The sequence below is a fragment of the Aethalodelphis obliquidens genome, unplaced genomic scaffold (assembly GCF_003676395.1).
Source record: "Aethalodelphis obliquidens isolate GAN/ISIS:26980383/991018 unplaced genomic scaffold, ASM367639v1 scaffold9, whole genome shotgun sequence".
Taxonomy (NCBI): Eukaryota; Metazoa; Chordata; class Mammalia; order Artiodactyla; family Delphinidae; genus Aethalodelphis; species Aethalodelphis obliquidens.
Window position 1 is genome coordinate 48,766,849 of NW_020837953.1, and position 25,234 is coordinate 48,792,082.

The following is a 25,234-nucleotide window of genomic DNA, read 5'->3' on the forward strand; positions in this document are numbered from 1 at the left end:
ACCACTGGTCACAGACTTGATCCACTCTCCTGCTCTCTAAAAGTGCTGCTCTGCTTCTTCCTGTATTTCTCATCTCATGTAGCAGTGCCAGCATCTGCCCAGTCAGAGGGGTGAAACCTAGGTAAGCCTGGTCTCTGCCTGTGCACCCGTCAGATCTTTATCTTATTTGTTCATTCAGTGACTTTTTATTGAACACCTGTATCTGCTCTGGGAAAAATATCTCTAATCCCATGGAACTTACAGTTGAGTAGGAGTGGCAGATGTTAAAGAAAAAAAATACATGCTATACACATCCTATAATTTTTTACTAAGTAAATTTTGCGGTTTATGTTATTATGATTATTTACTGTGAAGGTAAGTAGTGTATTATGATTATGTTTTCCTTCTTAAACAACTCCTGTGTTCTTTCCTTGAGCAAATAATTGTCTTTAAAAAAATTAGTATCTCCAGAGGCAGCCGCTTTCAACTCTTAGCTGTGACATATGGTATTTACTTTGTTTTCTAAATATTATGCTTCTACTGTTATTTCTTAGTATATCAATTTTAGAAATTGCATATTGTCTTACAGTAATGATAGATGGGACCTTTAGCTCTTTTATACACTCCTGCACTTAAAGAACAACCCCACTCTGTCCCCCCACTGCTTGGCCTTGCATTCAGGCACTGTTGCCAGAGGTGTGCAGCACAGAGGGGTCTGGCCAGAGGATTGGAAGGGGAGGAAACTGGAAAGAACTAGGGGGATCTGGAGAGGGAGGAGCTTGGAAAGTACCCCATAAAGTTGTTTAAGAAATGCTGAGCTAACCCCCAGCTTCACGTGCCTGAATCTGACCCCAAACAGCATATCGCAGACTTTGAGAACTGGACTGTGGGTGGGGTTGCCCACTGGGTGGACCACATGCAGGAGAGGCCTGAGTATCACTGCACAGGCTTTGAAAATGGAACTGGTGTTGAAACCACCACCCACAGGAAGCTGGTTGGAAACTGGGGCTTGAACCCAGCTGGGTGGATTCCTGACTAAACAAAAATACCAGCATTCTCCATAGGATTTAAACGAGACTCAGAATCTTATAATGTGGCATTCAGAATGTCCATGATACAAGCTAAGCTTAACTGACAAAGAACCAGGAAAATCTCCACTCGTAAGGGAGAGACATTCAACAGACAGCAATACCGAGGTGACGCAAATGTTGGAATTATCAGACAGAGCCTTTAAAGCAGGCATTATCAAAATGCTCCAGTAAATCGGAGCGAACACTTTTGAAACAAAGGGAAAGTTAGAAAGTCTCAGCAAAGAGATGGAAGATAAAGAAGAAGCAAATGGAAATTTTAGAACTGAAAAATAAAATTGCCAAAGTAAAGTATTCGCTAGGTGGACTCAATAGCAGAATGGAAATGACAGAAGAAACAGTCAGTGAACTTGAAGGTAAATCAATAGAATTTATCCAGTCTGAACCACAGAGAGAAAAGTGATTGGAAGACAGTGGACAAAGCCTCAGGGACGTGTGGGGCAGGACCACAAAGGCTAACACCTGTGTCGTCAGAGTCCCAGTAGAAGAGAAAGGGTTCTGTGCAGAAAAAACATTTGAAGACACAGTGGCTGAAAACTCCTCTAATTTGGCAAAAGACTTAAACCTATAGATTGAAGAGTTTCAGTGAACCCAGAGATAATTGCAAAGAAATCCACAACCAGACACATCATAATCAAACTGCTAAAAAATAGAGACAAAGTCTTGAAAACAGCCATAGAAAAATGATGCATTACTTACACACAGACACTAATTTGAATATCTGTGGGTTCCTTAGCAGAAATCATGGGGGCCAGAAGGAGATGGAGCAACATTTTAAAAGCAGTAGCAGAAGGACCCCGGAACTCAGAATTCTGTTCCAGCAAAAGTCCTGCAGGAACGAAGGTGAAATAAAGACATTCTCAGATGAACTAAAACTAAGAGAATTCATTGGCAGGAGACAAGCTCTAAGAGAATTACTAAAGGAATTTCTTCAGACAGAAGAGAAATGATACCAGATGAAAGCTTGGTACATCAGGAATGAAGGAAGAGCATCAAAAATGATAACTATAATATAGTATTCTCCTCCTTTTGAGTTCTTTAAAATATGTTTGATGGTTGAAGCAAAAAGTATAGCAGTGTCTGATAGGATTCTTAAGGTATGTAGGTATAATAGGTAAGACAGCTATAATACAAAGGGGGCAGGTAAAGAGACCTGTAGGGTGATAAGCTTTCTACATTCCACTTGCGGTAATAAAATATAGATTTTGAGTAGATTGTGAAAAGTTAAATATTTACATTGTAAACCCTAGAGCACTCACTAAAAATAGGATACAAAGAGACAGTGAGAAACCCAATAGATAGATAAAATGGAATAATTCAAAATAAGGCAAGAAAGGGGAAACAGGAATGAAAAACAGAGGGAACAAATCATAGTAAAATGATAGTTCTGAATCCAGACACACCAATAATTACATGACATATAAATAGTCTGAACACACCAACTTCAAGACAGAAGTTGTCAGGTGGCATAAAAACTCAAGGTCCAACTGTATGCTGTTTACCAGGAGCTCAGTTCAAATACAACGATGTAGTAGGTCAAAAGTAAGAGGATGGAAAACCATTCTGTGCAAACACTGTTCAAAGGATAACTAGAGTAGCTCTATTAATACCAGACAAAGTAGACTTTGGAGCAAAAGAAATTGCTAGAAATTAAGTGGGATATTACGTATGATAAAAGAGTCAATTCACCAAGAAGACATACAATACTAAAAGTGTATGCATCTAACATAGAGCTTCAAAATGCGAAAAACTAATAGCACAGAAATAGACAAATTAACAGTTGTAGTTGGATATTTCAACACTCCTCTTGGAGTAAACTATAAACATGTAGATAGAAAATCACCAACATATAGAACTGAACAATATCATTAAGCATCGGGATCTAAATGACCTTTATGGAACGCTCCACCCAACAACAGCAGGATACACATTCTTTTCAAGTGCACATGGAACATTCACCAAGATAGACCATATCCTGGATCATAAAACAAGCTTTAATTTTAAAAGAACTGAAATTACACAACGTATATTCTGTGATCATAATGGAATTAAACTAGAAACCAATAACAAAGGTAACATAAAAAATTAGAAACACTTGGAAATTCATACACTTCTAAATAATCCATAAGTCAGAGAGGAAGCCTCAAGAAAATATAGAAGATATTTTGAACTGAACAAAAATGAAAATACAACATATCAGATTTTGTAGGGTGCAGCTAAAGTGTGCTTACGTGGAAATTTATAGCGTTAAGTGCTTATATAACAACAGAGAAAAGTCTCAAATCAATAATCTAACCTTCCACTTTTAGAAACTAGAAAAAGAAGAAGAAAATAAACCTAAAGCAAGGCAGAAGAAAGTCAATAACAAAGATAAGAGCAGAAACTAATGAAACTGAAAACAGAAAAACAGTAGAGGAAAAACTAGAGAAAGCCAGTGAAATAAAAAACTGATTCTTTAAAAAGCTCAATAAAATTGACAAACCTTTAACAAGACTGAAAGAGTAAAGAAAAGAGAGGACACAAATTACTAATAATAGGAATGAAAGAAGGGATACCACTACAGACCACATAGGTATAAAAAGGATATTAGAGGAATACTATGAACAACTCTATGCCCATAAGCGTGAAAATTTAGATGAGATGGATCAGTTTGCCTTAAACAACAAACTATCAAAACTTACCCAAGATGAACTAGATAATCTGAGTAGTCCTATAACTTTATAGAAAATGAGTTCATGGTTAAAAAACTTTTGAAAAAGAACTGTCCAGGCCTATTCACTGTAAATTGTCCTAAACATTTTTTCCTTTAAGGAAAAATAACACTGATTTTATACATTCTCTTCCAGAAAGTGGGGTAGATAGGAGCAATTCCTAGTTCGTGTAACAAGGCCTGCATTACTCTGATATCAAAACCAGAAAAAGGCAGTACAAGAAAAGAAAACTATGGATACATAAGCCTCATGAACTTGGATGCAAAATGCTCAACAAAATATTAGCAAATTGGATCCAACAATATGGAAAAAGAATAATACACCATGACCAAGTTGGGGGTTATCTCAGAAATGCAAGGCTATTTTCTATTTGAAAGTCAAAAATATGTAATTCATCATAGTCACAGCCTAAAGAAGGAAAAATGTATGATCATAACAATTGATGCAGAAGAAGCATTTGACAAAATTCAACATCCATTTATGACAAAAACTGAGCAAACAGGAATAAAGAGGAACTTCCTCAGCTTGATAAGAGTATCTACAAAAATCCTTTAGTTAGCATCACACTTAATGGTGAAAGATTGAATTCTTTTCCCCGTAGATCAGGAGCAAGTGAAGGATGCCCATACACAGTATTCAGCATCTTATTCAACATTGTACTGGAAGTGCTAGCCAGTGCAACAAAGCAAGAAAACAAAATTTAAAAACCATACAGATTGGAAAGGAAGGAACAAATCTTATTTGCAGACAACATGATTCTCTGTGTGGAAAATCTCAAGGGATTTACCAAAAGCTCCTAGAATAAACAAGTTTAGGGAGATTGCAGGATACAACAGGAGGTCAAGATAGAAAAATCAATCACATGTCTTTACATTAACAACAGTTGGAAAAGCAAAATCTGAAAAACAGCATTATTTACAAAGGCTGAGGCAAAGAAGACCTAAATAAGTGGAGAGACATCTTTATGGATTGGAAGACTGTTTCAACATAGTAAAGATAGAAATTCTCCCCCAATTGACCTATAGGTCTAATGCAATTTCAATCAAAATCCTTACATGATTTTTTTGTATATATATATACAAAATATATATATATTCTAAAGTTTATACAGAAAAGCAAAGGAATTCGAGTCAAAACAATTTTGAAAAGAACGATAAAGTTGGAGGATTCATACTACACAATTTCAAGACTTTCATTAAAGCTACAGTAATCACGATAAAGTGCTGTTGGTAAAGGCATTGACACATAGATGAATGGAATGAAATAGAGTCCAGAAGCAAGTCACAGTTCAGCAGTTTCCTGTAAAATTAAATATACACATACCATATGACCCAGCAATCCTACTCGTAGAGAAGTGAACCTTATGGGAATGAAAACTTATGTCACACAGAAATATGTATACCAGTGTTCCTAGCAGCTCTATTTATAACCCCTCAAGCTAGAAACAGCCCGAATGTTCCTGAATGGGTGAACGGATAAGTACACTGGGGTGCATCGTACAATAGAAAACTCCTCGGCAACAAAAAGCAACGGGCTGTGGGTACACACCACGGCCCGGGAGAGTCTCATCAGTATCGCAGGGAGTGAAAGAAGCCAGTCTCAAAGGTTGTATAGCATGTGATCCCATTTATATGACAGAAGAGAGGGGTAGATTGCGGGGTTGGGTGTTGGCGGGACGGTGTACAAGGAGGCAGTGAGGGAATGTTTTGGGTGGTGGGGCTGTTCTGTACCCTGGCTGTGGTGGTGGTTACATGTGTTAAAACTCAAAGAACTATACACCAAAAGGGAAACAGTCAACATAACATAGGTTAATTAAAAAACGCATTCGAAACTGGAGCAGCAATGTTGTGATTTCTGCTTGGGTGAGGGTGTTCTTGTGATGGTGGTCTCCTGGGGTTCTGATTCTCATTGATCATCTTAGGGCCGGGAGAATTGTTCCTGGTTGAGTTGTTCTAACCGAAGGGTGCTGATGAAGGGAGCGTGGCCGTCACCAGTCTTGTGGTCGATTGTAGGTGAAGCAGGTGGAGTCGGGGACAGTCCAGTTCCAGTACTCACTGAGCCCTGAAGGACACCTGGACACGCCCATGGAGCACGCCATTCGCCCCAAGGCAGAGCAGCGGCCTTCCCGGAAGCCACCCACCTCCCCTTCAAGTAAGTGTGTGTAGAGAGCTGAGTCTTCTAGCTCGTGGCACAGCTCCATCTGTGCCCAGTACAGCAACATTTCTCAGATACTTACTGCAGATGACTTTAATTTGAATCAGTTGGTTGAGTTTTTGCTGAATACAGAGGTGTAGAACTGGGCAGTGATGAAGCGTGGCCCAGCACTTTGTGCTTCAGCCACGAGTCAGCCCTGTTGTTTGCAGCTCCCTGACCGAGGGCCTGGGAAGGTCTGTTGGTGACCCTTAAAGGGACACATCATGTGGGTGCCCTGCAGATACAGGGCTCAAGAATCAGAGGCTGGCTGAAAGCCAAGGACTGCCAGCTTTATTTTGTACTGTTAATGTAGCCGTGAGTTTGCTGTCTTTAAAAAGTGCTTTCTACTCCCTTGGAGCACAGTCTGAGAGTGGGGAGGGCATGACCTCAGGGCGTGGCTTTAAGAAAGGGGTAGAGGGCTGTCAGCAGAGTGATGCCCTTCCTGTGGGTGGTGGCGTCCCCACGTGTGACCACGGCTGTCAGCTTTGTGTTGGCTACACCACACCTTCTGCTGAGGCCGGTACCTTGTGTTCAGGGCCTCTTAGTTTATTCCCAAGGACAGGCAGCTAGTGTCCTGGTGGGGAATCCCACCTGTCGCGGGAAGAGGAGGAGTTTAGGAGGAGAGTTGAAAGAGCATTGAGCCCTTGGCCCTCGGCTTCTAGGGATCTCGCTGGCTGAAAGAATGTTCTAGATCATGGGCAGTTAGGCTCTTAGAAAGTCAGAAAGGTAGGGAATGAACAAAAGTGTAAGCTGTAGAGGGGAGCTTAATGTCCATCCATCCTCCAACCAGGTGGATTTCCTCTGATGGACACTGCTGGGTGTCCATGGAGGGCTGGGCAGTGTCTCTTGGGCAGCAGGTCCTGGGTGCTGGTGCAAAGGCACCAGTGAGTCTGTCATTTGGGAGTGGTTTTTTATGAGTTGAGATTCTAGTTTTTGGAAACTGGTCTTGTTGAATTTACTGGTTTATTTATTTTTATTTTATTTTATGTTTTGCGATACGCGGGCCTCTCACTGTTGTGGCCTCTCCCGTTGCGGAGCACAGGCTCTGGACACGCAGGCTCAGCGGCCATGGCTTACGGGCCAGTTGCTCCGCGGCATGTGGGATCTTCCCAGACCAGGGCTCGAACCTGTGTCCCCTGCATTGGCAGGTGGACTCTCAACCACTGCGCCACCAGGGAAGCCCCCACTGGTTTATTTTTAAAATATTTATTTGGTCGCACTGGGTCTTAGGTGCGGCAGGTGGGCTCCTTAGTTGTGGCTCTTGGGCTCCTTAGTTGTGGCATGAGAACTCTTAGTTGCGGCATGCGTGTGGGATCTAGTTCCCTGACCAGGGATCGATCCCAGGCCCCCTGCATTGCGAGCACGGAGTCTTAACCAATGGACCACCAGGGAAGTCCCAGTCTTGCTGAATTTAATCTTACAGTTGGTGGAAGCAGCACACTTGTTTCTCCGGCCTAGAGCTTGATGTACTGGCCTCCATCTTTGTGACCTTCCAGGATTTTCCGAGATATTTAAACATATTCAGGTACCAAAACTTAATAGTTGAGTGCTTTGGGACCAAGCACATTATTAAGTATTTTCCTTCTTCCCCGAAGGCTGTATATTTGATGGTTTTAATTGTTTTGTTCTTTCCAGTTTTGAATATTGTGCTTACCAGACTGTTCTCAGGATTGCTGTTTACCACCAGTGTGTACATTAATAATCTCATCTTATATAAGTGGTACTGGAATGTACAGCACCACTTATACTTGAGGAATTGCCAGAGTATCTGCTAGAATCCCTTGCAGTGGTGGGTGGTAGGCATGTGTTTTCCATCAGAGTCAGTTTAGAATAAATTTCCAATTTTATTTGATAAAGTTGAATGCATGGAAAGCATAGAATATATAGTTAAAAATATTAAACAGAGTCAAACTTATTTCTAACCTGTTCCCTTCTTTAAATCTACTATCTTCCCTTCTTTGACATATGTTCATAGTTACATTCTAAAAATAAAACAAGTACCAACCTCTAAGAAATGTAAGTATGAAAGAAGGATAGTATCCTAGATTATAAAAGTATGTATATCTTGTGATTAGATAGAAATATGATTACTCTGGTTTTTGATTAAGTGACTTAAAAGGACAGTAGTGAAATGTAATAAACCCAGTTTAAAGTAATAAATACAGTTTACCCTGGTCCTTAGAAATGTCTGAACAGATCATTTTCTTAGAGAAGAAACCCATACAGCTATCGTTAAGGGAAGAATATAATTACCTTTTCTGGAAAGGAAATTTCCGGTGTTGAATTTTGATGTAGTTATGGCACTGGAAACAGCATCTAGTCTAATCTAATGGTCATCCAGGAGGGGATGACCCTGTTGGCTTCTCCGGCCTGACCTACTGTCATTGTGACTGTGGACTTCGGGTTTGCTCTCCCAGCTGCCCTGTCTGTTCTCATGAGGGCCTTAGAGGAGATTTAAAGCCTGGTCTGCCGCTGCCTCTGTTTCCCAGAATTGTCCTTTAACTGACTTTTTGCTTGGGGTTCACGGAACTTCTTGGATCTCTGGGTCTTTTAAAGCACAGTTGGAACAATTTTGATCATTCCTTCTTCTGTCCTCCTCTCTCTTCTCCCTTGGGGCCCCCAGTTACGCGTGTATCAGGCAGCGAGCCTCACTTCTATTTGTGTCTGCTCTCTCTGTGTCCCGTCCTAGATCGTTCCCGTTGCTGCACCTTCAGGTTCACTCATCTTTTCTTCTGCAGTGCCTGATCTGCCATGAATCCCATCCAGTGCAGTTTTCATCACAGATACTGTAGTTTTCATCTCCAGAAGTTCTCTCAGGGTCTTTTTCTGTCCTCCATGTCCAGTGTTTCCTGTTGCTTCTTGAACATGGGAAATACCTGTACAACCACTGACAAGCTCATGCTTTAGTCTTCCTCTCCAGAGGAGGCAGAGGTAGGCAGACCTCTTAGACCTGCCCAGCAGTTAATGTTCCAGTATTTTTCCCTATTTGAAATGACCCAGATAGTGACCCAGATAGTGAGTGAATTCTCATTTTAGCTTGGTTTAGTTTCAAGTTACCGAAATCTGGAGATAATGTTACAAAGTTTGTCCCTCCTTTGATATCTTTGCCAGTTCTAATATCTTGGTCTGGATTAGTTTTGATTGATTGATTTTTGTCCTAATTTGGGTTGTATTTTCCTGCTTCTTTATATTCATAATTTTTTTTACTGGATTCCAGGTATTGTGAGTTTTCTCCTTTTGGGGACGGAATATTTTTGTAGTTGATAAATACTCTTGAGCCTTGGAAACGGTTTGGTCATTTTGGGTCTTGCCCTTAAGATTTGTTAGATGGGACCAGATCAGCATTTAGTTTAGGGCTAATTATTCCTCACTAGGTGACAAGACCCCTTTTGCTACTCTGCCTGATGTCCCTGAATTATGAGGTTTAGCAGTCTGTGAGGACAGCTTCTTTCCGGCCTCGGGTGAACCCTGTGTACTGGTCCCTCTAATTTTTTGGGTGGTTCTTTGCCCATCCTTGGGTAGTTTCCTCTTCAGTGATCTACTAAATCCTGGAGGGACCCTCTAAGTGGCTGGAGCTCCTTCTCTGTGCACCCCTCCTGGCCCTGCAGACTCCAGCTTCCTTGGTCTCCTTGGGCTCTCAGCTTGGTCTTCAGATCAGGGCCCCACTGTGCACTGTCTGGGTTCCCCTCCCTGCACTGCAGTCTGAAGAATCACTCAACACTGTGATGTGAGAACAATTGGAAGGTTTACTTCTTTTGTTTCCAGTTCCTCAGGATCCTTTCCTGCCTAAATTCCAGTGTCTTAAAGACTTGTTTTATATATTCTGTTAAAAAATTTTTGTTTCAGATGGGAGGGAAAATCTGGTCAGAAGTAGAAGGCTTTGCCTGCTGTTAGTGGTTTCTAGGCTACTGAAATCATCCACCCCAGGGCTGATCGTCCAGTGGTTTTGAAAATTTTCCTGGCTGCTCTGTGCTGCGTGTGATTCACTAAACATGTCGGCGTTTCATGACTTTCAGTCTTGGCTCGTGCCCTGAGCCTAGAAGGCGTCTCCCTTGTGTACTGTGTACTTATTTTCTTTTAAGATATATTCTCTTTGTTAAATTAAAAAATTACAGGGCTTCCCTGGTGGCGCAGTGGTTGAGAGTCCGCCTGCCGATGCAGGGGACGCGGGTTCGTGCCCCGGTCCGGGAAGATCCCATGTGCCGCGGAGCGGCTGGGCCCGTGGGCCATGGCCGCTGAGCCTGCGCGTCCGGAGCCTGTGCTCCGCAACGGGAGAGGCCACAACAATGAGAGGCCCGCATACCGCAAAAAGAAAATAAAAAAAATTACATATTCAAGAATAGCCAAGGCAGTTTTGAAGAAGAGAGGCTTCCCCTTTCTTGACTTGCAAGCTTAACGGCAAAATTATAGTAACTAGCACAGTATGATGTTGGTACAGACATAGATCAACAGATAACAAGACAAAATAAGAAGCGTGATGTATGACAAATTACAGATAAGGAGCGTATTACTTTCCTACTGTTGTTATAACGAATTATCATAAGCTTAGTTGCTTAAAATAGCATGAAGTTAGTATCATCCGGTTCTGGAGATCAGCAGTGCAAAGGTCTCACAGACTGAAGTCGAGGTCTCTGGGCTGCGCCCCTGCAGAGGCCGTGGGAGAGGATCTGCCTCATCGCCTTTGCCGGCTCCCAGGGCCCAGCGGCACCTTTGGCCCCGTCCTCCATCTTCAGAGGCAGATTCAGAATAGCATTTCCACGTCTCTCTTTGACCCTGATTAATCACTCCTGCCTCTCTTTCACTCATAAGGACTGTTGTGGTTACACTGGGTCCCCTCCACCATCCAGGACAGTCTCTGTGTCTCCAGGCCAGCTGATAGCAGCCGCGATTCCATCTGCCACCTTGGTTCCCTAGGTGGCGTTAGCGCAGTGTATTCACAGGTTGCTGGGATTAGGATGTGGGCGCTTGGTGGGGCGGTGGGCAGCATTATTCTGTCTGCCACAAGAGTAAGGGCGGACCAGTCAGTTAACAGCGCCGGACTGGCTGTCCAGGTGGAAAATGGAAAATCAGATCCCAATTTCATGTTGTGTACACAAATTCTGGATGGATTACAAAACAGAACTGTAGAAATTTTAGAATCAGAAGATCAGGAAGAAGAAAGATGATGGAAAGAGTTGTTCCGAATCAATGAGGAATGGTCCATAACAGGACAGAAAAATGGGCAGAGGGATGTGAGGAGAGAATTCACAGAGGAGAAACCAGAACAACCAATCGACGTACGCAAAAGTGCTCAGTTTCGCTAGCAATCAGAGAAATGCAAATTAAAATGAGAAATCACTTCATGCCCCTCGTGTTGGAAAAACCTGGCCGGCTAAGAGCATGTAGGTTGAGGAGGAGTTGGGAAGCGAGGAGTTCCCACCACACAGGGAGGAATGCAGGATGTACGACCACTTTGAAGAGCAATTTTGTAGTATTTAGTTAATACCCTACAGCTGGGAAATGCCATTTCTAGACGCCCACTGCAGAGAGGAACTAGTTCATATGACACGGGGCCTGTGTTTAGTGGCTGAAGCGTGGGAACGACCTGCCTGCGCCCCAGTCGGGGGATGGCTGAATGAGCTGATTTATTTGGACCGTGGGTGCTATATAGCAGTGAAAATGCCAAGATAGGGCTCTGCATATCATTATGGCTGAACCTTCACAACGGTGTGCTGAGTGAAGAAGGCAGGTTCTGAAAGGAAACGGACAGCATGGCAGCATGTAAGTGGCTTTGAAATCAATTGCGTTTCGTTTGTGAATCCAGACTTGCCAACTGGGTGACCTTAGACCAGTTGCTTAATGTGTCTGTCCCTCAGTTTCCTCAGCTGTAAAATGGATGGATTAAAGGCCTACAGATGAAAAACAAAACTTGAGGAATCTTAGAAAAAAGTTTGGAGAATATTATTATGACCTTGAGGTTAGGAAGGCTTCCTTAAACAAGATAGACAAAGCACAAACCAAAAAGAGAAGATTGAGAAACGTGATAATGTTAACATGTAAAGCTTTTCTATGAGAGAAGACTCCATAAACAAAGTTAAAAGACAAACCTCAGGACTGGGCTTCCCTGGTGGTGCAGTGGTTAAGAATCCGTCTGCCAATGCAGGGGACACGGGTCCGAGCCCTGGTCCGGGAAGATCCCACATGCTATGGAGCAACTAAGCCCGTGCGCTACAACTACTGAGCCCGTGCGCCACAACTACTGAGCCTGCGCTCTAGAGTCCACGAGCCACAACTCCTGAGCCCATGCATCACAACTACTGAAGCCCATGTGACTAGAGCCCGTGCTCCACAACAAGAGAAGCCACCACAATGAGAAGCCCGTGCACCGCAATGAAGAGTAGCCCCCCTCACCACAACTAGAGGAAAGCCCGCGCCACAGCAACGAAGACCCAATGTAGCCAAAAATAAGTAAATAAATAAATTAAAATTTATATATATAAAAAAGACAAACCTCAGACTAAAAGATACCTGCAATACATAAAACTGTTAAAAAGTAATGGAAAGAATGAGGAGATTAGAAGGAAGAAAGATAATAGAAAGAGCTCCTCCCGATCAGTAAGAAGGAGATAAACAACCGACAAGAAAAACAGGCAAAGACCCTCAGAGGTCATGGAGAGGGTTAGGTGAAAAGAGGTTTGTCGGGGTGCGCAGGCTGCCCGGCTCGGGGCAAGGGCTTCACAGTTGCTGTCAGCTGCATTGATCTTGTCATCCTGCTGGCTGGCAGCATCGGTGGCCACATGTTCATACCCCCTTTCAGCCCAACTAAATACAGATCCCAAATCTCCCTGGAAACAGGGCGACCACCAGGTCAGGAGGAAATGCAGTATTTGCACAGAGCTACTGTTGACCCCAGAGTCCTTGATGGGTACGAACCAGTGCCCGTGTTGCCATCTAGGGAAGTGGGTTCCCGCCGGGCCGGAAAGCTTAGTGTTGGCCCTGCTTCTACCGTTTTATATTAGCATTCTGGAAGAAAGTAAGGGAGTGTTTATTCGGATAGGTTTGCTCAGCGTGCCCTCCCCTTACCCATTCAGCAAACCCTATTGACAGTCTGTGAAGTGCCAGGTACGTTTTAAAAAGAGACAGTAAGTGAATAAACCACCAAATATTTAGGTAGCAGAGAGAATACTGTCCTACTCTGGGGTGGGGTGTTGACAGCAGGGAAGCTGTGCCTATGTGAAAAGGGAGTATGCGGGAATTCTCTGTCCTTTCTGCTCAAAGTTGCTGTGAATATAAAACTGCTCTAAAGTCCATTAAAGAATAAGACAGAGAATAATATGTGGGGAACTTAGTTACACCTGTCTTGATTTGATTAACCTGTGTTCAGGATTTATGTTTCTGTTTCCATATTTGAGGTTCATCTGTGGCAGAGGTCAGCAGACTTTAAGGCCAGATAGGAAATATCTGAGGCTTTGTGGGCCAGATGACCTCTGCCACGGCTACTCATCTCTGCTGGTGTTCAGTGAAAGCCATCGAGGATGTGTAAGTGAACAAATATGGGTGTGTTCCAATAAAAATTTACTTATAAGCGCAGGTCGTGCACCAAACTTTACCAGTGGGCCATACTTTGCAGATCCTTTTTTTTTTTTCTTTTTCTTTTTTTTTAATGTGTAATAGTCTTTATTGAAACATACCCAAACAGTAGCCAGAGTAATCTCTATTTTTTAATTTTTATTTTATTAAGTCTTTTGAAAATGTAATATATTTAAATGTTCAAAAAATGTTAAAGTGGGAAGTAGTAAATAGATGACCCAATTTTCTAATGGGTTGCTGGTCTTTACCAATTGATAGAAGCTCCTGTTATGTTAAACGAGCCCTTTGTGATGAGGTTGCAAATTTATTTTCTCAATTTGTCTTTTTTCTTTTGACTTTTCTTGTAGTGGTTTTGCCAGGAGTTTACAAAAATTTTCATAGTCATCATCTTTTTTTTTTTCCTTGTAAATTTATTTATTTATTTTTGGGTGTGTTGGGTCTTCGTTGCTGCGTGCGGGCTGTCTCTAGTTGTGGCGAGCGGGGCTACTCTTGGTTGCAGTGCACGGGCTTCTCATTGTGGTGGCTTCTCTTGTTGTGGAGCATGGGCTCTAGGCACGTGGGCTTCAGTAGTTGTGGCATGAGGGCTCAGTTGTTGTGGCTCACGGGCTCTAGAGTGCAGGCTTAGTAGTTGTGGCCCACGGTCTTAGTTGCTCCGTGGCATGTGGGATCTTCCTGGACCAGGGATTGAACCTGTGTACCCTGCATTGGCAGGCGGATTCTTAACCACTGCGCCACCAGGGAAGCCCCTCATAGTCATCTTTTTTCAATCTTTTCTTTTAAAGCATTAAGAGATCATATTTTAGTTAGAAAGGTCTTCCACATTCCACGGTTACAAATAATTCTCTCAAGTTTTTTTCCTAGTAATTTTAGGGCTTCCTTCTTCTATATACATTTAAATCATTGATCCATTTGGAATTTATTCTTGTGTAAAATATTAGTTTACATCCAATTTATATTTTTCTAGATGGCTATCCAGTTATCCCAATACTATTTAATTCTGAATGTTTTCCCCATTGATTTAAGACACCACTCTTATTATTTATTGAATTATTACTTGCATTTGTTTATATTAGTGGGTTCTATTTTTTAAAAAAATTTATTAGAGTATAGTTGATTTACAATATTGTGTTAGTTTTGGGTGTACAGCAAAGTGAATCAGTTATACATATATGTATATCCACTCTTTTTTTTTAGATTCTTTTCCCATATAGGCCATTACAGAGCATTGAGTAGAGTTCCCTGTGCTCTACAGCAGGTTCTTATTAGTTATCTATTTTATATATAGATCCTTTCTTTTTTGTTGTCTTTATCAGGTTTTGGTATTATGAGCATTTTAGGTGTGTAAAATGAGTGTTTACTTGGGGTTCTCTAGAGAAGCAGATATACATACAGTATGGGAAGAGATATATGATGAGAAATTGGATCACACAATTACGGAGGCTGAGAAGTCCCGTGATCTACTGTCTGCAAACTGGAACCCAGGAAAGCGGGTGGTGTAATTCAGGCTGAGTCCAAAAGTCTGAGAACCAGGGCAGCCGGTGGCGTGGATTTCATCTGGGTCTGAAGGCCTGACAACAGGGGGCCAAGGGCAGGAGACTGATGACCCAGCTCTGCGGTCAGGCAGGAGGGGTCTAGTTCTTCCTTCCTCCACCTTTTTGTTTTATACAGACCCTCAATGGATTCAATGAGGCCTCCATCCCCCCTCCCCGCCCCACCTAACAGCGGGAAGGGCAAACTGCTTTAAAACTGAGTCACCCCTTCAAAGGCGAATTTCATGCGGAAACACCCGCACAGACACACCCAGAATAATGTTTAACCAAACATCTGGGTGCCCTGTGATCCAGTCAGGTTGGCACTTAAGATTTTAAGCTATTTCTCTGTTTGCTGCCTTTTCCTGTGCTTTAAAATAGTTTAAACAAAAGGCAGCATCTGTTTCTTGAAGGTCTGATAAAACTTACCTAGAAAACCATCAGGAACTTGGTGCCTTTTGAAGGGATGTTCTGACAACCATTTAAATTTCTGTTTATGGTTATTGATCTATTTAGGTTTTCCATCTCATCTTGTGTTACCTTTTGGGATACATATTCTCTAGAAAAATGGTTAATTTCTTTTAGTTTACAAAGATGTTGGGATAAAATTGTATCTAATTTAAAGCTTCTAATTCGTATCATTAAATAGCAAAAATTCAACCAAGTAAATTTTAAAGCTCTAACTGGCTTTATTGAACAATTAATGAATTAGGTAGCATCCCATCTACCAAGTAGAAAGGCACTTGGAGGAGCTGAACAAAAAGGAAGACGTTTATAGGCAGAAGGTGGGGGAGGGGGTAAGGAAAGAGTGGGCTACCTCACCTGCCTCTGGGGGATGGAAGGGGTCCACGTGGCTGTTACCTCATTGGTGCCAACCAGAAAATTCCGAACTGGCCAGTTAAGACCACTCTCCTGGGGAATATTGAAAGTGCACTTAGGTAAGGTACCAACCCATGGTTCGGTGACGCTGGCTCAGTGCAAGTGACAAGTGACTCCATTCTGGGCCGGTTGTTTCTTTTTGAAAGTATCTATGATTAGGTTCCCTTTCTCATGCCTGATATTTTGGTGAATCTCTCCCTTTCTTGGTCAGGCTTATCCAAGGTTTCTTCACTTCATCATTCTCTTCAAAGAACTAGCTGTTGGTTTTACTTATTGGTTCTCCCGTTCTTTGTTTCTAATTGTATCTTTAATTTTAATTAACTTAATGAAAATTTAATTTTATATGCTTTTATCAAGTCCATCCTCTTAATTTTTAAAAAGTTTACAAAAAGTTGAGTGCTTAGCATTTTTTCCGTTTATCTGCTTAGGAGTGATCTCACTTAAGGGTCTGCAGTTTTCTTCTAGGTGCAGCGTGGACTCTCACACGTTTTGATCTTTAGTGTTCTTACTGCCTCAGCCGTTGGGCTCAACTTCTGTTTGCTTTTACCTAGAATATAGAAGTGTTTTAAAGTATCCCCACTATCCCAACTAAAGATAGTTCCGGAATCTCACTGGCTTAAAACAGAAAGCTTTGCTTCCTGCTCTCAGTACACGTCCATGTGGGCTGGGGGCGGCTCTGCTCACTATGGTCACACATGGCAGTTGTCACCAGAGTATTGCCTCAGCTGTTGGGCTCAACTTCTGTTTGCTTTTACCTAGAATATAGAAGTGTTTTAAAGTATCCCCACGTTAAAAAATACACTAAACTCTTCTTGCCCTTTCACGCGGGCCCTTGCCCTCATCCTTAAAGCCCGGCTCAGATGTCTCTTCCCTGCAGAGCCTCCTTTCCGCATCTCCTGGCCTTGGTAGGTGCTGCTCTTTATTTTTTATTTGGAAAAAGGAGTTTTATTTTTTAAATTTAACAACTGATTGTGTTTTTTTTTTAAACATCTTTATTGGAGTATAATTGCTTTACAACGGTGTGTTAGTTTCCGCTTTATAACAACGTGAATCAGCTATACATATACATATGTTCCCATATCTCTTCCCTCTTGCGTCTCCCTCCCACCCTCCCTATCCCACCCCTCTAGGTGGTCACAAAGCACCGAGCTGATCTCCCTGTGCTATACGGCTGCTTCCCACTAGCTGTCTATTTTACGTTTGGTAGTGTATATATGTCCATGCCACTCTCTCATTTTGTCACAGTTTACCCTTCCCCCTCCCCATATCCTCAAGTCCATGCTCTAGTAGGTCTGTGTCTTTATTCCCATCTTACCCCTAGGTTCTTCATGACCCTTTTTTTTTTTCTTAGATTCCATATATATGTGTTAGCATACGGTATTTGTTTTTCTCTTTCTGACTTACTTCACTCTGTATGACAGACTGCTCCTTATTTTATATCATCTGTTGTCTGTTTCTTCCTTCTCACTACTGCTTTTGGGGTGTGTCAGCCAGGCTTGCCCTGGTGACAGATAGTTCCGGAATCTCACTGGCTTAAAACAGAAAGCTTTGCTTCCTGCTCTCAGTACACGTCCATGTGGGCTGGGGGCGGCTCTGCTCACTATGGTCACACATGGCAGTTGTCACCAGAGGATTGCCGGCCGCTCCCCCCCAGCACAAAGAAAGGCCCAGAAATGACCTGCATCCTTCCTCCCAGCTCAGGGGCTAGAGCTGGCGTGTGGCCCCGCCCAGTCTCAGGTGCTGCGCAGCGTCGCAGCGAGGCCGCAGAAGGTGAAGAGGTGCCGATCCCCGGTGTGGATATTCGTTCGGCATTAGAGACGATCATAGGAGCATCTCACCAGTGGGGACTCTGCTGGTCCACCGTTCTGTTGCCCAAAGCATTCAGCACGTGTGGGTAGAGAAATGGGTCACTCGGGACTCTTCCATGATAGAAACTCAACTCAAAATAGTCGAAATGGAGAGGGAATTGATTGGCTCACGTGATGGAAGAGCCCTGACGTGAGGCCTGGCTGCGTCCTGGCCCTGGAGCGGTGTGGTGAAGACCTGGTGTGTCTGTCTGTCTGTCTGTCTCCCACACCTCTGTCTGCTCACCCTCCAGCTGTCCGTGGTGGCTTCCTTCCAGGCAGGGTTTCCCTACATGTGGCTCCGGGAGCTGCTCGGTTATCCTCGGACTTAGGAATCCCAGCAGGAAGAACTTCTTTTGCTCAGTTGTCCAGTCAGAGTCCTGAGATGGAGCCCCTCCCTCTGCCGGGTCCCCTGCTGTACCCCGAATGACTGGGATGGGGGTGAGGCAGGGCGTGCATCCTGGGTCACACTCCCTCTCTTGTGTGGGGTTGGGCCAGGGGTAAGGGCTGGGAGGGTGATGCCCCAGGGAAACCATCCTTGCTGCTCTCGGGAGAGAGGGTGGATTCCGGTGGTCACCCGACGGATTGAGGGCCTGCTCTCCTGTCCCAGGTCTTTCCCTGCACTCAGCTGTTTCCACTGCGTAGTTGCACCCCAGCTTTGAGGAGTTTTTCCTGCATTTCTTGATCTTTGAATGAGTAGAGATTGGTAGTTCCTGCCAGTGGCACCGGCCTGTCTTCCGGAAGCCCACCATCTCCACCCCCGGAGGCTCTGCTGGGCACAGAGCAGGGTACTGTGTGGGCTCCAGGGAGCACTGTGGAGGTTCAGGGGGTGGGGGGACCCCACAGGGAGGGCTCCCCCACAAGGCCTCTTGCTTTGGGCTCGAGATGATCCTGTCGCCCGCTGAGCCGAGCCTCTTTCTGGGTGACTGGGTGGAGGGTGTTACTCTCCCGTGTGTGGGGCTCACCGAGCCCCAGCCTGACTTCCTAAGGTTCAGAGCTGCTGGGTGCATACCCTTTGAGTTCTCTACCAGAAGGGTTATTGCTGCGTCCTTGGCAGACAGGAGTGGATGCTTCAGCTGCTGGAGGACTCAGGGATTGAGCTCTGGTGCAGACGTGCGGTAGCAGCGTCATCTGGTTTTCAGCTCCCGTTCGGGGACCTGCAGATCTGCGTGGATGCAGCCTGTTGCCATTTGGTTTATTTAATTTGGATTTATCACCGCATTCATGTCACATTAACGTGATCGCCTTCACCCCAGGCTCCAAGCATTTGAAAACGTTGCCTCCCAAGACCTAACATAAGAGACTTAAATACCGGCTGATGTTTCACTTATGATGGAAACTCCTCCTGCTTCAGTATTTTACCAACCTATACAATTCCTTTGGAAATCTTAATGATATGCAGCTGTCACTTTAAGTGAGGTGCTCTGGCTTTCTGTTATGAATGATCCTTTTTATTTGTTCTGCAAAATTACCAGGGAGCAAAGGTCCATTCATCACCCTCCGCACGGGTGTGTGTGCGGGGCCGCTAGAGGGCCCTCCGTCTCCAGGTTTTGGAACCCGGCATGGCATTTCCCTGACCCGTAGTTTGCTTTTGAATGTTCTGGTGGCGTCAGGATTTTGGTGTGTCTGCTTAATAGACATAAAAGCGGCCGGGTAGAAGGGGCCATTGAAAATACACAACCCTGGTGTTTCCCAGAGCACACTGAGTTAGACGCTTGACGTGGTTGTGACCCCGTGTGCGGGCGACATGCTCGAGAGCATCCTCACTGACAGGCAGCTCGCCTGACCTGAGTCGTGTCATCCAGGACATCACGCAGCAGTGGAGAGAGTGAAGGATGTCGATTGAGCAGGGCATGGAAGTTAGCGGCCGGGAACCGAACACACCTGTGCGGCATCTGCCGGAGAGCCTGAGTGAGCGGTTCAGAGCCAAGGCCTCCAGGAGGGAGATCACGCTTCTGAGCCTGGTCTTTGAAGGTGACCCCAGCCTAGGGCTCTGGGCACGTCCCATACTTCCCACTCCTCTTGGGCCTGATTCGCCGAGACAGGGCACCTCTAGATTCCTTCAGTACTGAGACCAAACCCACTCCATCGACAGCATCCCTTTACCTCTTCCTAGATTCTGCTCACTTCCTCCATTCCTGTGATCAAAGTCTTCAAGAGGATGACTTTTTAAGCCCAAATAATTAGAAATAACGGCCTTTCAAACGGGTCGGCCTTGTGAATTCTGAGTGTCTGGAGTACCATTGAATGCTGAGTAATCCTTTATTTTCAAGGTCTGTCGGGGAAAGCTGTTTTTCACAATCTCTATTTAAATCACAGAAATTGTGTCTTTGGCTGTGACGACCCCTTCCTTCCCCCTGCCCTTGGGGCAAGCTGTTGGGCCCCATCCTGGAACATCCCCACAGTCCCGCCTTCCTGGTCCGAGGCCTGGCCCCTCCCTGCCTGGCCCTGAGCTGCCACGGTTGCTAAGCAACAGCCTCCTCTCCCTTCAGTTAAGCACAGGCAGGTCTGTCTGCAGGGCAGCCTTTTCCTCCACGAATCCCACTCATCAGGCCCTGCCAGCTGATTCTCTTTTCCTCCGTGCACCGCCCCCCCCCCCCCCCGCCCCAGAATGCGCAGCTATGTTCAAGCAGCAGCGCTCTCTGGAGGGCAGCTTGCACTGTGGGGTAAAGGGCTTGAATGTGTTCATGCATGGGGACCCCACCAGCCTTCCCAGGGAGGACAGTGGAGAGACCTCTGCTCTCTGCAGCCTGGAGGATGTCACCAAGCCTGCTGCCTGAGCTCTCTCGTGCCTGTGTACTTACTTTCTGTCTTTCTGTGATGCTCACCCACTCGACTCGTCAGAAGTGCTGTCTGAGAAGTGCTGACCTGAAAGGTAGCCCTTCTTGCCCTGGAGCGTGCAGTGGGCTTCGGGTCCTCGTGGTCTGCACACCTCCCCACTCCCCCCAGGCTGAATGCAGAGAAGCGTGGGATGCAGGTGTGTGACCTGGCGGGACGCGGACAGCCCAGGTTTGGGGCAGATCGCAAGCCCCCTCCTGGCCTTTTAGTCAAGTGTAGGGCATTCGGGCTTCTAGAAGCTGAACTGAAGAGAGGACTGGACACTTGAGCTTCTGTCGACAGTGCTTTTCAGCAAGTGGAGGCTGATCGGGGAGCAATAGGGTGTGGGGGAAATTCATCTTCAGACGGGGGCGCGGCGGCTGCAGCTGCAAACGTGTCTGTCTCAAGTACTCGGTGTGGCCCTGTCTGCGTCTGTCTGTGTCGCGGTTGGCTCGGGTGGCATGGCAACTGCTGACTCTGTCCCTTCCGAGGCTGAGGTTTCCCTGAGCTGCACAGAGCACCTGGCAAAGCTGTCGTCTTAGTCTCTGCGTTCTTCCTTTAACGACCAGGTGATTTGCCTGAAGCCAGAGCCGCGCGGCGCCACGGCCAGATGTGGACGGTATTCCCGGTGGGGTGACAGGAGGGCCCTATCTGGGGAGCCACCAGCATCCCCTGCCGCGGGGCCTCATCCTCTGCGACGGGCCGCCTGGTGCCATCGGTCCAGCCAGGAGCGTCGTCAGGCTCCAACTGGGACACAAAGACATACCCGATAACGATCAGTAAATTAGAATTCAAGTTATTTAAAATTCCACGGGTAGTACAGGAAAACAGGCTTACTCACATGTCTAAAGGGTGAGGTTCTAGCCCCTCACTGTTCCTACCATTCCACACATTTCAATGAATTTACCTGCAGACCTTCATCCACGTGTCGTTTTCTTTCTTTTCCTTTAACAGAGGTGGGATTCCCTTACGCGGGTTGCTTGGTAACTTGCTTTCCGCCCTGTAACTTGTCTTGGCAACGTCCCATGTCAGGACCCGCCCATCGACCTCCCCCTTTTTAATTGCTTCCGGGCTCCACACCCAGACGGACCGGCTTTAATTCAGGGCTTCCGTTTTCAGGAACACGTGGGCCGTCCTCATGGTTTCCCGTTTTCAGCGGTGCTGCGGCGAGGTTCTTGTGCGCGCGTCCTCGTGCGCGCTGCAGATGTCACCACGCACGCGGCCTTTGCACACACGTGAGGGCCCCATGGTTTGGTCTTGTCGGCCCCGGCAGCTCGCAGCCTGGTCGTGCTCAGTGGCGGAAGGCGGGCTTCCCAGTCAGACCTCCACACCTCCGTCGTGGCTTTTGGGGGGCCTGGAGGAATGACAGTGACGCCTCTGGAGGACACTGTGTTGTCCGGGCAAGACCGTTAGATTGTGTAGTTTGCGAAGCAACTTAATCAGCGACCGCCGCATGGAACATTAGAACAGAAAGGTTTGAAACCAAGTTATTTTGTGGTTTTGATGTATTTTCTCACAGCCCGTGCCTCGCTGGGGTGTGTGGGTTTGGGCCCTGGGATCCCCAGCAGGCACTGCTTTCATCCGCTGCAAAGCCTTTTTTGTGCGGTTGGTTGTCTAGGAGGTTAAGATTGTGTAAGTCAGGATGTAAAGAATCACCTCAAACACACCACGCGGTACCCAGCTTAGACGACCTGGGGAGATGATAAAGAGCGCGTGAGGAGATAAAGAGCGCGTGAGGAGATAAAGAGCGCGTGAGGAGATAAAGAGCGCGTGAGGAGTTTAGCGGGCTCGGAGGGTTAACTTTCCGCAGGGTTCAGAGCTTCCGCAGCTAGAGGACACGCGCCCGGCTCCCAAACGCCAGGCTTCTCTGAGCAGAGGAAAACGGAGCCATTTCCTGCAGGCTTTTCCTCGCTGCCAAAGTCAACCCGTGTAGTTTTTTAATTTTCTTTTTTAACATCTTTATTGGGGTAACCCGTGTAGTTTTCAGTCTCCTTTCAGGGTGGAACAAAGGAGAATCCGGCGTGCTGCTCTTCTGTTTCATCTTCTAGACTGTTCCGGGTGGCGGGGTGGTGGTGGGGATGAGTGGCTGCACGGAGCCCTGAGCTGCCTGGGGAGAGGCACGTGGCTTCAAGGACAGTGGGGCCCTGGCAGAATCCTGGTCTGCGTTTTGCTTCTCGCGAGATGACATCTTTCCTGGGAAGCGAAGCTAACTCCCTCCAAAGGGAGCTCGTTTCAGGAACCGGAGGCTCCCTGGGCTAGAGGGCACCGAGTTCTTTGGAATCACATTAACTTGGCTTTGAGAAAGGAGCTGGGCTGGTGAGGGGCTGGAGAGCCTGTAGCTCAGCTCAGGTGGGACCAGCGGAGTTGGGGGCCTCCCTCCACGCCGCCCCCCACTTTCCCCGCTCCTTATTCCTCATCAGCTGGATCTCTCCTCCTGGGGTGAGCCTGCAGTGACTTCTCCAGGTGGATTCCGAGGTGGCTGGAAGGGGCTTTGGTGGCATGTCGGCCCCAGGGCACAGCAGGGCCGGCTACGGGGGTGCTTCGCACGTGCGGTTCCTGCCTGGTGGCTGAAGCTGCGCTGTGGTGGGATTCAGGGCTGCCAGGGGAGTCGGGCGTCCTCCCTTCAGACTGCACAGCATTCAGAGTCACGGCCCTCATGTGCACTGGCTGGTCGGTAGGTGCTAGGTGCTGCCCGTGCCTGCCCCGTGCCGTGTGCACTGGGGCTTGGGGGCCACGGGGTCAGGTGAGCTGCTCATGGGCACCGCCTGGTCCGGGGCTCAGACGTGGCTGTGCAGGGACTTGGGCAGCAGAGACCACCGGGGAGGGAGGGAGGGCCAAGTGCGGGCAGTCAGGGCCACACGCGGGTGACAGGAGCAGGGCTAGTTACCTGGGCGGGGCGGGGCATGATTTCTCAGGGCCCAGGACGTCCTGAAGTCCAGCCGGCGGTTGCGTCCACATGCAGCGGCCAGAGTCGGGTCACTGTGAAGGGGACCGAGGTGCATTAGGAAGGCGCGGTCCTCAGGGAGACCAGACGTGTCACCTCGGACAGGTGCCCGGTCCCACCTGGGCCTTCAGGGGAGCGGAGGGGGCCGTGTCAGGATGGGCCCCGGTCAGCGGGCAGCCCCACCGTTGACTGGAGGCGGTGATGTTGGCGGCTGACGGCAGAAGAAGCGTGCGTATATGGGCTGATGGGGAGTTGATGGGTGGCCCCAGACGCCGGAGCACAGTGCTGAGAGTCTGGGGGTTTCAGGGACTAGAGTGATGTCTGAACTCCTAGACAGGAGTGCAGGGCCTGGGATCGGGGTGGAAACAGCACAGGCAGACTCCAGCCCGGTCTTGCCCTGGGCCACTGTGCGGTGACTGTGCTCGGCGGGTGGGGACAGCGCCGTGGGAGTGGTTGCTCCCTCTGCAGTTGGGCACCTCAGGTGCTGCAGGAACCAGCCTCGCATCGCCCAGGGCAGGGGCGCCCTCGGCCCTCGCTCCAGGGACCCTGTGGAGGGCCAACCTCGACTCTTCCCGGTACGAACATGCCTGCACTCACACCCCTAGAGTGAGTGGGCCTCAGGGGAGGGCTGTGAGTGATGGGAGAGCCGGAGCGCCCAGCCGTGCGTGCGTCTGTTTAGAAGTTTCTTATGTAACAGAACAGCAAGTGGGCCCCAGCCAGGGAAGCACCGGCCCAGGCAGGCATGAGAGCCGGGCCCCACGAAGGCAGGGGAGGGTGAGCAGGGGAAAGGACGGGTGAGCCTTGAGGTGAGCGCAGGAGAGCCTCAGGTGTCTGACAGCCTCACGTCTCCCTGAGCGCACACGGAGTGAGCCTCATGAGCAGGGAGGAGGTCGAGGAAGTGGGCAGCGAACTCGGGCTCCATCCTGCAGGTGGTGACTGGGGACAAGCGCCCTGGGTCTGCTCGCCAAGCACTGGGGCTGCCCAGTGGCCGCTGCCCAGCTCCGAGCACCGGTTACCGTCGAGGGGAGGCTCGCGCCAGGCCTGCCTGAGCCGGGCTCCGGTGCCCTTGCCCCACCCAGGCTGATGGCCCCTCCCCGGCCCCTGTGCTTCCTCCCAGGCCTGCCAGCACCACCGCCCCGGGGGCTCACCACCCCCCAGGACTCACCAGTGGGACCAGGGGTAAGTCCAGGCCCGAGAGGCCTGTTTCGGAATTCCACAGTCAAGTATTTAAAGGTTCTGGGGGCGGGAAAGGCCCCTTTGCATCTTGAAGAACAGTTGATGTCCTGTTTACTTGTGGGGGCTGGGAAGCGTCCCAGTGAGCCAGAGGGGAGGGGCCCCCAGGTGTCGGTGCAGGTGTCCTCAGCCGCCCTCCTGCCTGTCTCCGCGGCGGGTCCCTAGCGCGCTGCTCCCAGCGCCGGCTGTCAGGGCCGTGGCTTCTGCTGCTTGTTAATGATCCTGCAGTTGCCATGGAAGGCCTGTGTCCGCACTCAAGCTGATGTGTTCTCTCGCAATTATGTCTGACGGCTGGGAATCTTTCAGGACTGAATGGCCTTTTTTCCCCTTCTGGGACGCGGAGGAGTGCTCTTCGCAGCCTCCTCTCCTGACCCTCTGCCAGGAGAGGGCGCTGGTGAGGCCGTGGCTTCCCCAGGCAGCAGCCGGGCAGGTGCGCTGAGCAGCTAGT

The 25,234-nt window shown here is 47.4% G+C and overlaps 1 protein-coding gene across 14 annotated transcripts in view; it reads left to right on the plus strand.

Annotated features, from left to right (window-relative positions):
* The window catches only part of NPHP4 (nephrocystin 4), a 139,011-nt gene that overhangs the window by 70,255 nt on the left and 43,522 nt on the right, over positions 1-25,234 (plus strand). For all 14 annotated transcript variants that reach the window (XR_003433472.1, XR_003433471.1, XM_027110398.1 and 11 more), the window contains 2 exons: positions 5,791-5,929; positions 24,671-24,732. Coding sequence is in view for 12 of the 14 variants with exons in the window: in XM_027110398.1 (XP_026966199.1) it covers positions 5,791-5,929; positions 24,671-24,732 (201 nt within the window). In the remaining 2 variants the exon portion in view is untranslated. The remainder of the gene's footprint in view (positions 1-5,790; positions 5,930-24,670; positions 24,733-25,234) is intronic.